This window comes from Balaenoptera acutorostrata, chromosome 5 (assembly GCF_949987535.1).
Source record: "Balaenoptera acutorostrata chromosome 5, mBalAcu1.1, whole genome shotgun sequence".
Lineage (NCBI taxonomy): Eukaryota > Metazoa > Chordata > Mammalia > Artiodactyla > Balaenopteridae > Balaenoptera > Balaenoptera acutorostrata.
Genome location: NC_080068.1, coordinates 18,864,269 through 18,878,322, shown reverse-complemented (window position 1 = coordinate 18,878,322; position 14,054 = coordinate 18,864,269). Strand labels below are relative to the sequence as shown.

Genomic DNA, 14,054 nt, shown 5'->3' with positions numbered 1-14,054 from the left:
AGTCCTCCTCAGCCTTCAGAACACCTCTCTGGTCTCTTCTTAGCCTTGGTCTAATCGAATCAGAGAATTACAGATGGAATAGCGCAGGTGGTGTTAAGCCTGGCTTTTACTGAGACAAAGATCAGTGGGCTGTAAATTTGCAGCCTCCATGTTTCCATCCAAAATTACATAATCCCCCACGTTCCTTTCTGTGTGCCTGTGTTGCCTGAGTAATTTCCAAGAGGAATATGGGTTTTATTGCCTGTATAGCCCTCCCGCTTTCTTTCCCCTCCCATCTCAGATGACTAGTTCTTGCCAAAATGTTAAGCTCCAAATTCTAACACAGGAATTTCTGAACAAGATTGTCCCTGGATTGTAGACATTTCTTCAAGAGGTGCTCTGACCTGCTGGTGCAGAGCAAGCTCAAAGGCGGAGAGAGCCTTTCCATCCTCTCTGGGAAAACAGGAGGAGGAAACACGGGTCCATCATGCTTGGGAACCACTGCTCTGCTTTGGGAACCATTTCCTGGGTTCTGGCTGCTTCCAAAATTCAACAAGCAAGCAGAGGGCAGCCCTTTCCGTCAGGTGGAGTGTGGCTGAATCATGTCTAACTTCTTGTTGAACTTCATGTTCACCGAGTCACAACAGCTTACCCGGTAGTTCAGAACCACTGGAGTCTCGACTCAGCTGTTTGGAAAGGAACAGCACTTTCCACCAGATCATTAGTCTCTCGAGCCCCATCACGCTCATGCCTGTTCCACACATTTAACTGTTTACAGTGAGCTTGTCACAGGACTAAATATGAGGGAACTTAATCTGGTTTCTTATTTGCGTCTTAGGACCCTCTTGGTTGCAAGTAACAGGAAGCCCCCAAAGTAGCTTGAGCCAAGATGGGAGGGGGAGACGTACAATAGGAACCCAGGGGCATTACGTGGACCCCAGGATCAGGAAGTGCGGCCAGGGGTCCTGGGGATAAGGAGCAGAGAGCAGACAGGAACAGAGGTTTTCCTTGGTCTCTTTTCTGCTTCTACGTGTGCATGCTCTACCCACAGCACCCCAGTTTGTTCTAGCATAAGGGAGACTGAAGCTGACAAAAATCACTGTGTCCAACACCCGATTTCTGGGGAAGAGAGCCTCTGGCTCAGCTTCATGTTCAATAAGTGACTTTTCCTGACACACAGCCCACCCTAGCCTGCTCCTCAGTCTAGAGAGAGGGCTGGGAGGGAGTGGGCCCTCCCTGGCAGACGTGGCTGCAGGGTCTCTCCCTTGAGGGTAGGGGACACTTTTCAGAAAAAGGGGCGTGTCGATGGAGAAGGTGTCCCCATCAATATTGCTGATAATTTATACCCCACATTCTTCCAAAAAGATTCTGTTTTTAAAAATGGATATAATGAAACCAAAACACATCACAGAGGATATAAAATAAAAACGAGGAGTGATAAGATTAGGGAGAGGGACGACGCATCAAGAAACCCTGATGGGGAGAAACCTATTGTAATGTGGGATTTCAGAATTAGTAGGTTTCCAAGTTCCGGGGCCAATTACACCGAGAATTCATGAACCAGATTGCTAGGATCAGAAAGAGAAAAGATTTGCGGTTAAACCTGATCTTGGTATTCTGGCTAGAGCCTGTTTCTTCTAAATGCACAGGGATACTGTGTACACTGTTCCTGGAAGGAGCCTCCAGCCTGCGTCAGGGGGAGGGGATGATTAATTGGAGGGCAGGTGCTGCTGTCCCTTAAACAGGCACCTGCTCTCTGGTTAACACAGCCCCCAGCGCTCCTGGAGTCTGACCTCAGGCCACGTCACTCCTATACAATCCCGTGCGTGTAAATGTCAAATTAAGGGTACACGCAGCGAGAGGTGCGCAGGTTGAGAAGAGAGGGCCCTCTGGTCACTGTGAACGAGGATGCTTTCTCATCCTCGGAGTAGGCAGGAGTGGAAGCAGGGTCCAGGGAGGCGGGGAGGAGGAGGCTGAGAAAGGCCTGAGGACGGGGAGGGAGCTAAGGCGTAGGAAGTACCAACTATTCTGGGCATGTGATTCGAGTTTTGAATCTCACCCGGTCGCTCGTTGTCACGTTGACCCCTGTAGTTGTTTTGTGCATTTCCTCAGGTGCCCTTAGTATCTCCATGGGACAGATGAGGACCAGGGGGCTCTAGGAAGTCAGGAGACCCTCCAGTGGTTCCTTCTCTCTCTGGGAGAAATCACAGTCACCACCTGCCATGGCTTCAAAGCCCAACCAGCGTGGCTCCTGTTATTCTCTGTCCTTTACATTGGCCCTTGGGTGGCTGTGCCTCCCACGAGCCTGTACGCCTCCGCCGTGGCACCGCAGCCGGTACACCTCAGCCGTAGCACCTTAGCCGGGCTGCTGTTTTGCCTGGAACACAGTTCCCCGACATCCACCAGTCAACTCCTTCGTGTCCGTCATGTTTTTACTCATGTAGCTTTCTTAGTGGAGACTTGCTTTGTCCGCTCTATTTCAGTGTCACACCTCCCTCCACCCTGGACCATATTTCATTCCCCTTATGCTGTTCTCTTTTCCTGCAGTGCTTCTAAAATTGCCTGTTGTCTAGCTCATATATGTTTCTCTTTATTGTCTTTCCCTCCCCCCTGGCCCCAACTAGAACATCAGCCCCAAGAGGAGGCACATTTGTCTGTTTTGCTTCCCAATTTATCCAGGGCCCCTAGAGGGCTGCTGGCTCACGGTGGATGCTCAATAAATATGTGTTGAATGAATGAAGAACCTTTCCTGAGATTACAGAACCACAGAGTTCCAGGGCTGGGCTTCTGCAAGCTGTGTGTGTTCAGGCCGCTTGGAGGAGGCCGTGCGGGTGAAGTGAAGTGAGAGGTTGACCCTGGCTCGGATGGGGAACGTCCTGTTTACAAGTTCGAACTTTGTCTGCCACGCCATCTTATCATGAGGATTCCAGACAGTTTGAATGTACAAACTGGGATGTGGAGACCCAGTGGCAGAATTGGGATTGCCTTTCTGTGCATTGAATTTTCCACCAGCCCATATTTACTCCTCGGACATGGCAAGAATTATGCCAGAGACATTTTGTTCCTGCAGTCAGCCCCTGCTTGATAGAGAGAACATGGATTTTGTTAACAGAGGTATTTAGCACACTTGTGTGGACTATTCCACCTCACCTACCCCGCCAGACTTGGAGTGTTGGTCATACTCAAGTGTCAGAAAAACATCTTAATGAAACGTACATGTGTTGCAGGCTCAGGAAAATACATCTTTCCTAATGGCATTCTTTCTCTTTCCTCTCTTCTGTGTCAAATGTTTTAAATGCATCTCTCCTGTTTATTCAGGCAGAGCTTAAAACTTTTAAAAACAATGTCATCAGGATGATTAAAGAATAACAGTTCTTTCCATTGTTATTTAGGATAATATTTTCGAGATTCCAATTAGGTGAGAAGATTGACCTGATTTTTATCTTCCTCTATTGTGTTTACCTTGCTGCATTGTTATTTTGAGTCTGTTCACAGGGTGCTGGGCAGATGCCATTGACGTAATTATTATTTTTTAAGCAAAAAGGATTGAAGATGTCTGTTTAAGAATTGCCTGTGAACTTTAACGTACATCTATACATAACTGCTTCCTTTTATGAATAAAAGTCGTAGGAGGTCGTAGACATGTATATGGATTTTAAATAATTTATTTTTTAAAAGTATACAAGCTGAAACTTGTTTCCAAGAGAATTCAGATAGCAGCCAAAATACCCATGAAAGAAAACTGTCCTTCAGAAATGCTGCTAGATCTCAAGCTAGTTATGAAATTGACACCCGAGAGTTATTTCTGTCAGAGGACATAAGATGGATTTAGAAGAGCCAGAGTCTCCATGTAGAAGATGCCAGAAACACAGGCATTATCCTTATACCTCCCTATCCTTCACTGTTACCCCCACCCCTTCGCCATATCCAGGCATCACTGAAAACGTCAGTTTTACTTCTAAATACTCTCAATTCCGTGTGCTTCTCCAGCATATTTCAGTCCAGGACACAATCGGGTCTTGTCTGCATGACCAAAGTGCCCTCCTTCTAGCTGCTGTGCATCTACTCTGAACTCTCTTCCAACCTTTTCTGCAACTCAGATCATTTTTCCAAAGCCCACATCTGATAAAGACCTGCCTTCTCACCCCACCTCAGCCGACTACATACGTACGGCCCTGAATGCCTTCCCGTCACCCTTAGGGAGATGACTGAATTCCTTAGGAGGAGGCCCTGCATGGGCTGGTCCTGCTTGCATCTCTCATTGCAAACCTGCCACACCTTCCCCCCTTCCCCCATTCTCTGTGCACCAGCCGTACTGGTCACCTTTTAGACCCCTTTACTTGCTGTGCTTCTCCCACCACAGGGCCTTTGTACATTCTCTTCTCTCTGCCTGAAACTTTCTTCCTTACTTTCTTTGCCAGTTAACGTCATCTCATCTTGCAGACCCCAGTTCCTACATCCCTTACTTAGGGAAGCCTTCCTGGACCGCTCTCTAGGTCAAATCTCCCTCTTATAGTTTGTACTGGCCTTATTTTCTTCTCCTTTCCAGCACCATCAAGGGTGGTTTTGCCTTTTACACTTTATTTGATAAAAATCTTTTTTTTTGGTAAACATTCAAAAACGTATTGTATTTTGAATAGGTGATACATTAAAATGGTTCAAACTTCAGAAGACCCAAAAGGGTTCTTAGGAAGAGCCTTCCTCTTCTCCCACCCCCGCCCCTGCCCCAGTTCTCTTTGCTGGAGGCAACTAGTAACACCCCCGCTTCCTTCCCCCCAGAAATCTGTTTTCTTACCTCCATTTATCCCAAGACAAAAGCAGTGCCTAGCACAAAGTAGGAACTCGAGAATATTTGTTGAAGGTTGTAGATAGATGGATAAATGGCTTCTTGAAGTACCCATTTTTGTACCCGTTAGAATGGAGCACTGGTCCATTTCTAATCTGTTGGAGGCTCAGCAAGGGTGAAAACAACAGATTGAGGAAGAGATGTTCTATTTGTAGGCCTCAGAGAAAAGGGGGCAGACGTGACCCTCCTGGCAGAGAAGCCCCGGCACCCTGGTCACATCCTAGGGCCATTTTCCTCTCCAGCTTTGCCTAAGGATCAGCTCTGCTGGCTCTTGTCCTGCCCAGCCTGGCAGGCTTCCATCAGCACGCCACTCTCTGTTTCTACCTAGTGCCGTCCTTGCTCCCAGTCAGGAAAACATACCTTTGCCTTGAACACCTAGAAATTAAAGAAGCGATTTTGAGTCTTAGGACATGAGTTGCAGTATAATTCTCCATCCCTTATTTGGCTGGACAAAGATTTTATGCACATTAGCAAAGTACTATAATGGTTTTTAGCTTGGACTGAGAAGTCAGGTTTCCTGAGCAACCAGCTCAGGTGCCTATGTAATCTTGGGAGACTTACTCAGTGTTTCTAAGTCTGAGTTTTCTTTTCTATAGAATGGGGATAATACTACTACTACTGCATGGGATTATTGTGGGACACTTTAGAACAGTGTTTTCCAATAATAATATAGTGCAGGCCACATATATAATTTAAATGTTCCAGTGGCTGTAGTATAAAAATTATGTATAAAATAAATATGCTTCAAGGGTATATTACACAGCACAGGGAAATGTAGCCACTATTTTGTAACTTTAAATGGAGTATAATCTATAAAAATATTGAATCACTATGTTGTACACCTGAAACTAATATAATATTTTAAGTCAACTATACTTCAATAAAAAAGTAAAATGAAATAAGTGAAATTAATTTTAAAATATTTAACCCAATATATCCAAAGTATTATCATTTCAACATGTACTCAAAAATAAAACAACTGTAATATTACTCAGCCATAAAAAAGAATGAAATAATGCCATTTGCAGCAACATGGACGGACCTAGAGATTTTCATCCTAAGTGAAATAAGTTAGAGAAAGACAAATATCATATGATATCACTCATATACTTTATATGTGGAATCTAAACAAGTGATACAAATGAACTTATTTGCAAAACAGAAATAGACTCACGGAAGTAGAAAACAAACTTATAGTTACCAAAATGGAAAGTGGGGGGAGGGATAAATTAGGAGTTTGGGATTAACAGATATACACTACTGTATATAAAATAAACAACAAGGACCTACTGTATAGCCCAGGGAATTCTACTCAATACTCTGTAATGACCTATATGAGAAAAGAATCTGAAAAAGAGTGGATATATGTATATGTATAACTGATTCACTTTGCCGTCCACTTGAAACTAACACAAGATTGTAAATCAACTACACTTCAATTAAAAATCAATAAATGAACAGTTGTTAATGAGATCTTTTACATTCTTTTTATTCCTATTAAGTGTTTTAAATCCAGTGTATATTTTACACCTACTAGCACATCCCGGTTTTAATTAACCACCTTTCAGATGCCCAGTAGCTGGGGCCTACTGTATTAGGCAGTGCTCTTATAAAACACAATACTTAGCACGGTGCTTAGTTCATACTTAGCGTTCGACAAATGTTGGCAAAATTAATATTCATTTTAAATCATCAAAAATTGGGTAGACTAACATTTGACTGTGTGTTTGCATATCCTGCCGCATGGGAAGATGCCTCAGATCTGGTTATTTCTGTTTCAAAGGAATAAAGAGCTGACTTTAATGTTCTTGGTTGTTCCCTGTAAGGTGGCCTCTGGGTTTCAGAATGAGGTCAGTCTGGGGGTTTATGGTTGCCTTTTCTTTGGGAGGTGGGAAAGGGGAAACTCAGTGTGCTTCAGGGGCTGCGTGCCTGTCTCTGTTTTTTTGGCTCTTCTCTGTTTAATTATTTGGAGCTGGATCAACTTGATTTTAAAGCAAAACATATGGGCTGGGAGTAATTGGGAGGACGTTTACTGGTGATGGAGCAGCAAAGCTATGTACGGGTTTAGGCCCTGGCTCTGCGGCACTCACTCAGCTATTGACGGCTTTCCTGGACTTCAAATTCAGTGTTCTTTCTCCAAATTCTCAAACCTTGTTTGGAAAGTCACAGTTAAGGCAGGAAATATTGGAGCAAGATTACAAAGGAAATTGTGAGTCTTCTTTAGGTCCTGATTTTTTTCTCTTCTTTGATGAAAACTTGGTTTCCAATCTGTTTATACATGATTTGGGAAAGAAAAAGGTTTTCCAAAGTGCCAGGAAGAGAGAGGAGAACTCCATACAAAGAGGAGAAAGTTGACCCACCACTGACGTTTTCTGTTTTCCGTTTTCCGCTTTACTCCATTGATGACACCAGCACGGGGAACGTCTGTTATACAACCAGTTCTTAATGTGAAGACAAGGTTTTCATCTCGTTTTACCTCCTCAACTTCCCTCTGCTTCCTGGGGAGGGAATATATGATGCCCATGTCACATCCCATATAATTCTAACCTGAATGCCTCCACTTTCTGTCCCATAGGAGAAAAGGGGGATGTGTCAAAACTGGTAAGAACACGCATGTTGATGTTTAGACTCATCTTGGTTCAAATCTCTGCTTTTCCACTCGGAAGCTGTGTGCCTTTGAGCGGGTTAAACTGTCTCAGCCTCATGTTTCTCATTCTTAAAATGGGGTTAATAATAGTGCCTATTTCAGAACAAAATTATTGTGACGCTTAAGAGAGACACGGCGTACAAAGCACTAAGCAGAGTGCCTGGAAAGTAATAAAGAGAAGTTTAATGTTAGCGATGAGGCAGGGGCCCTCAGCAATGATACGTCCACCCTCTTCGACAGCAAGAGGGACAGTGGACCACTACGTCCTCTGCCACAACATCTCACCCATTGCTTGAGCTGACACTGTGATTAAATACTGCATCAGGGAAGTGACCGAACCTTTGTCCACAAAGAGCTTTAGCATGAGAAAGTCTTGCATTTCACTGGGCTGTGTTTGATGTCGATGTGGATGAAGTCAAGCGCTCCGTGTCTTCTAAGGTCTGAAGGGCTCCTGTGTGTGCACTTGCCGCTTGTTACCCTACTGTGCCTAGGACCTGTGGATATGAGAGTGACGTGCTGAATTGCTTTATTTGTGTACTACAGAGTCCCCAGAACCTTTTGAGTCATTTGGGGGACTGGTGCATTTGTGGCTTCATATCAGAACTGTAAAGCAAAATAGCATTCTGGCCTGGGCAGTAGAGGGGCCGAGTGTAGTGGGTTTTTTTGTTGGGATGTTGAAGGCAAATTTTTCTGAACACTTTTCAAACCTCTATGAGCAAGGGTAGGAAAAAAGGGGTCCACGGTTTTTGCTAAATCAAGGACACATTGCTGAGCTTTTCTGTGTAGGGACTCAGAAGGCATTGAATGCTATCTCACTACAGTGTCAGATAATTGTCCGGGGATTTGGAAGGTTCTGCTTTTAAAAACACCACCACCTTTTCAGAGCAGTCATTCCTTTGTGTTTTTTTCAGTCCCCTCTTTTCCCTCTGCTCCTGCTGTTTTCCCAGCCCTTTCGGATTTATTAGCCATTGCCTACAAAGTGTCAGTAACTCCCCGCTGCGAATGGCTAAGACCTCGCCAGGTGGACCCTTCTCAGATTTCGCTGAAACTGGAGAGAGTAACCACCCTCACTCTTGTTTTCTCCACGCCCCCCTCTCAGTGGACAGCTTCCCTGACATTTAACTTGATCAAGATGTTAGTAAAATAAACAGCTGCCGTGAGACTGAAACTGCTTGTCAACCTGCCCACCCTCTTTTCACTTCACTGTTTGGACAGGAAACTCAGAGCTGCTATGGATTATAAAGATGAGAACTCAGATGTGTCTTTCTTCGTGGCCAGTTACACCCAGTCCTGATGCTGAGCTCTTAGTGGGTGGACAGCCCTGTGCAACGTGTCACCAAACCTGTGAAACTCTGATTATAAGACACACTATTATTTTAGGTACAATCAAGGGGAAAAAAAGCAAACTATGAGCCATCATCGATTTTAAGACACATCCCAATTTCAGAGATGTTAAAATGTGGTGGGAAAATGTGTATCTTAAAGCTTTGAGTTAGAATACAGTGAGAACTAATTAAAATGGACCGTCCCCCTGGGTACTGACTGGTCCCCTCCCCAGCCCCATACTCAGTGCAGCTGATGGAAGGCTGAGGGAGTCTGTGTGTTTTTCAACTCAATCTCAGGTGTTATTTGTGTACTCTGTGTTATGCATGAAGTTATAGCACTGAGTTGAGACCAGGCCGAGTCATGGAAGCTCTCTCAACTGCAATATAAGTATTTTAAGTTTCCGACAAACAGAAGAATCCAGGTGTTTTCTTTGGGTCACCCTGGACTTGATAAGGTTCACGTTCCCTTTTATTTATTTATTTATTTATTTAGTTGCACCGGGTCTTAGTTGTGGCAGGCGGGCTCTTTAGTTGTGGCATGCGTGTGGGATCTAGTTCCCTGAGCAGGGATCGAACCCGGGCCCCCCTGCATGGGGAGTGCAGAGTCTTATCCACTGTGCCACCAGAGAGGTCCCTCATGTTCCCTTTTGAAGGAGTGATAAAGAGCTTGTGGAGGGACACTGGGGGCTTCGGCATGCCCTCCCTGCCCCGGCCCATTCATGGTGGCATGATGGCGAGGAGAGAATCTCCAGCTCTTCTAAATTCATGCCCCTAGTTATCCATTTTCTAGTGAACATCATGCTTAGATTTACTCACTGTTTCCTCTCCTATCCAAAAGGCAGCATTAAACATTATTGATGACTTTAATTTTACTCAAGATTCTACCTAATTATTATTCTTCATGATCTGTTAAGCATTAAGCTTAACATTAACAGTAAGCAGGTGCTCTTCTTAATACTGTAATAACTTTAATCAAGGGGATGATGGTATTTCTTTTCCTGTTGAAGACTGTTAGTCAGGTTTTAGAGAAAACTTTCTCAGCAGGTAAAGTAACCAAAAAATTGATTGAAAACTTTGTTTGTACTCATAAAAACATGGCATTTACCTTCATACTTACACCACTTTCTCCCTTTTTTTCAGTTTTTGGGAATAGCATTTCTTGGAATTGGACTGTGGGCATGGAATGAAAAAGTAAGTTAAACATTAAAATGCACACATTTTGGTTGTAAGAAGCTGCACATTATATGCTGTTTCTTTTTCCTCTTTGACAACTGCCAAGTATATGGAAACATGGCTCTTTAATGAAAAAGTACTCTTGGAAGATAACGTCACAGTTCAAAGACTCTTTAAGAATGGAGCCTAAACTGGTCACTCTACAAGAATTTCAGTAATGCTTATAAATAATACTTCAAGCACCTGTAGCCTTTTTTCTCTTTTACTTTTTAAAAAACCCTTTGGAAGATTATTCAATCCATAAAAAGGGTATTCTAGTGTGAGCATTAGGTGCTGAGTGTTAGCATGCGGTATGTATGAAGGAAGCTAGATATAATTCATGTTTGAATATCAGAGAAACTTATCACTGTTGCTAAAGAATGTGAACACTTGTCTGCTGATTGAAAGTGTTAAGGAATATTCAAACTTCGTAATCAAATACAGCACAGAAAGGGTTAAATCTGGCAGGAGAAGGCTGCATGAAGATACAATGTTCTGGGTGGTTTATTCTGTAAACAACACACTCAGGACACCACTGCCCTGTGTCCATTCCTCCACTTTACTTCCCATCCATACCTTTTAATTTTTTCTCTGCAACTTCTGCTGAAGCCAAGCGGTGGAATTCAAAAATAAACACAAACCTTTTTTCTTCCTTCTTTGGATGTGAGATCACTGGCAGCATTTTATCTGTTCTGGTATTTGGCTACACAGTGAAGCTTTATTATCTCCCACCTGTGAGAGTGAGTGAGTGGATGGATTGTTTAAAAGTTGTAAACTAAGACATTGGCTGAAATTTTCCCAGAAGACCATTCTCTTATCACTTTGGTATTTCACCCTCTGAGCTTGACCAAGGCCCAAAGTCAGGAGTTCCTTTGAAGTATTACATGTACTAAGAAAGAAGAGAAAAACTACAAAAGTCCAGCAAACAAAAGCCCTTCAGACGGAGGAAGGAATTTCCACAAGTAAAACAATGTTTAGATAGACTACATCCAATAAATTCAAAATAAATCCAGAGTTTTGAAATTGAACCACCCTCTGTTTATTTACGTAATATTTCTACAGAGTGTGAAATGTTTTATGGAAAATGAACCACCTTCCTGCCACCTTATGAGGAAGGGCGGGGATTATACATCAAGGGAGACAAATTATGTTCCGAAAACAGAGATAATTTTATCTCTAGAAACTGTTCTGTTGAATACTGGCCTTCTGGATTATGATCAGCTTCTGCCTCAATCCCCTTGTAAGCTTGGAGATTTGTATGGGTGGAATCTCAGAAATTCCACTTTTAGAAGCCCTCTGTTTGGTTCAGTGACAGATCATACAGCTCTTTATAACTCTCCTTTAATCATTCCATTTCTATCAGCTTTGAAATGATGCTGGAAGGCATTATATGAGCTAATTGTCTATTCTAGCAATACATAGAAAATTCATTGTTTTGAAGGTTTTTTTTCTCTCTTCGTGAAATATAATTATCCTTTTGTTTCATCAGTTGCCCCAGATGTCTCTTCTCTGATAAAATCACAAAATTCTAAAACTGGCAGTGTCATACAAATATCAGAGCAAGGGAACGATGCGGTCTCCAGGGAGGGGTGAAATAGCAGTTCCCTCTTTTGTCAGGGCCAGTGGTATCAGCAAATGGAAGGTTCCTCTGGAGGGCTGAGGTTACTTGGCCAAGGTTACCCAGCTACTGTGTAGCAGGGCTCTGTGAGCTGGGACCAAGCGGAGGTAGCAGAGGGTAAAAGGTGCGCAACAGCCCAACTGGGTGTGCGCTGGCTACGCGTCTGGGCCCTGAGCCTGGGGCGAGGCTGCAGCAGTGAATGATGCAGGGTCCCTGCCCCGTGGGGCTTGCGTTCTAGTGGGGGCACCGGCAGTAAGCAGTCTACTCGCCAGGAATCCGCGCGCGGGTATGGTGAGTGCTGCTGAGAAACGTCAGGTGTAGCGTAAGGGCTAGTTAGAGAGTGGTGGGGAAAGGGGTCTCTTTCAGGTAGAGTAGTTGGGAAGAGCCTCCCTGAGGAGGGGGCACTGGAGCAGAGACCTGGATCAAGTCAGAGGGATCTGCATAGCACTAGGGGAACAGCTTTCCAGGCAGAGGGAATAGCAAGTATGATGGCCCTGAGTCTCAGGGACTTAGCGATTCCAAGGAACAGGAAGAAGGCCGGTAGGCCTGGAAGGGAGAGAGCCAGAGCGAGAAGAAGTAGAGGATGTGGAAAGAGAGGCAGGCAGAGCCCGGAGCAGGCAGCGTCCTGCAGAAGTTGGGCGAGAGACAGTCACCGGGGCATTTTGGTAAGGGAGAGTCCTAATCTGGCTTTTGTTTTAAGATCGCTCTGGTTGCCGTGAGGAAAAAAGAAGCACAGCTCTAGGCTGAGCAGACCAGAGTTCAGATACTGACCCTCCATTTCCGTCGGTGTGACTTCGGGCAACTGCGCTAACTTATCTGAGATACCCTTGCCCTGTTTATGCAAGGGCCACTAATGTCACCTCATAGGATTGCTGTGAGGGTGAAATGAGATGGCTCCCAGCACAGGGCCCGGTATGAGGTCAATGCTCTCTGGACATGTGGTTCCCTCCCCTGGACGCGTTACTACAGTATGTCCACTCCTACCTGGGGAAAAGAGCAGAGCGGTGGCTTTGAAAGCTGCCTCAGATTTTAGGAGAGCTCCAGGCTCTGATCCGTGGACCCGAGAATTGGCTTTGTTTTGGGGTGTCTTAAGGAGGATGTGATGTGCATTGATTGACTTGGTAACTGCAGAGGCTACTCTACCGAAGCCCTTTGGGTTAACTTCTCAGCTAGACCAGGCCTCTGATGGCATGACGTTCTGAGGTGAGCCACAGCTGGCCAAGGGAGGCGGCCGCAGGCACCTGCAGGGCAGATCACACCAGCCCATGAGCCAGTAAATCCCCCCAGGGGAGATGCGGTGACATCTACTTGAAAAGAGGCCTAGAGGGTAAATCCCCAAACTGGGTCACAGCTGGAAGGATCAGATTTCCTTAACAGATGGGGTTTTGCACTTTTCTGTGTGGAGTACAGAAACATTGGAGGCAAAAGTTATTACCCCTCATACTTACTTAATACCAGGCTGAGCTTTAAACCTAGGACTAATATTACAGTTGAATATTAGACATAGTAATTAAATAATTTATATTATCTAACTTCCAAATAGACTGTCAAGATGCAAAGAATGAATGTGTCTCCAGAGGGAACTGGTTTGGGTGCAGTTTTTCAGAAATCACAGGATCTGCTCTTTTGGAAGGAACATTAACAGTCACGTAGCATGAATCACCTCTACAGCAGGCTTGGCAACGTCCAGCCGTAATCAACTCATTCATTCAAAGAACATGTGCCGAGCACACGGCATGGGGCAGGGCTTGTCCTGGACTCTGGGCAAGTAACTCCTCAGGGAATTTATGGTCTAGGAAAGGCATGCATATATCCATAAAACATATACATGTAGAAATAAAGCAATACATTGCAACAATGCTTATTTGGAGTGTATAGAAGTTTAACAATTCCTTTGGCAAAGTGCTCACGACTTCTCTCTCTCTGGGTTTCTCTTACTGTTAGAAAGACCTTCCTCCCACCCCATTAGGATCATGTCCTACTAGCCTACTAGTTTTCCTTCATTGAATGTGGGTCTACCCTGTTGGATCCCACAGTAAGTCCTTCTCCATATTAGTCCTTGGTTCCTTCTGAGTTTCCAGGCTGAACATTTGCTTCTCTCTGGGTGGAGCCCTTTCATGATCTTGGTCTTGCACCTCTGACCTCCCTCTGGGGTGTCCTCTGCACCAGGGAGAGGGTGCTTTAGGGGCCAAAGAGGGCATGGCTGGATCACGTCCCTTCTCTCCTGTCTGCTGTCAGTGCAGCTTGAGATCACACAGTTCATCACCGAGAGTCCCAAACTGGTCTCAGATCCAGCTAGGTTTCCTCCATCCATCTCACATCTGGCTGATTTCCAGAGGCAAATGCAAGATTCCAAATTGACCCAGCTATATTCTACCTGCATGTCTACCTGCTAAGATTGCTTTGGAGCCCAAAGCTGTCATCCAG

The 14,054-nt window shown here is 44.5% G+C and overlaps 1 protein-coding gene across 7 annotated transcripts in view; it reads left to right on the top strand.

Annotated features, from left to right (window-relative positions):
- Positions 1–14,054, top strand: part of TSPAN5 (tetraspanin 5) — a 172,952-nt gene that overhangs the window by 132,639 nt on the left and 26,259 nt on the right. For 6 of the 7 annotated variants that reach the window (XR_009008382.1, XM_007184064.3, XM_057546982.1 and 3 more), the window contains exon 2: positions 9,938–9,988. The exons of the other annotated variant lie outside the window; for it this stretch is intronic. Coding sequence is in view for 2 of the 6 variants with exons in the window: in XM_007184064.3 (XP_007184126.1) it covers positions 9,938–9,988 (51 nt within the window). In the remaining 4 variants the exon portion in view is untranslated. The remainder of the gene's footprint in view (positions 1–9,937; positions 9,989–14,054) is intronic. 7 annotated transcript variants of the gene reach the window in all.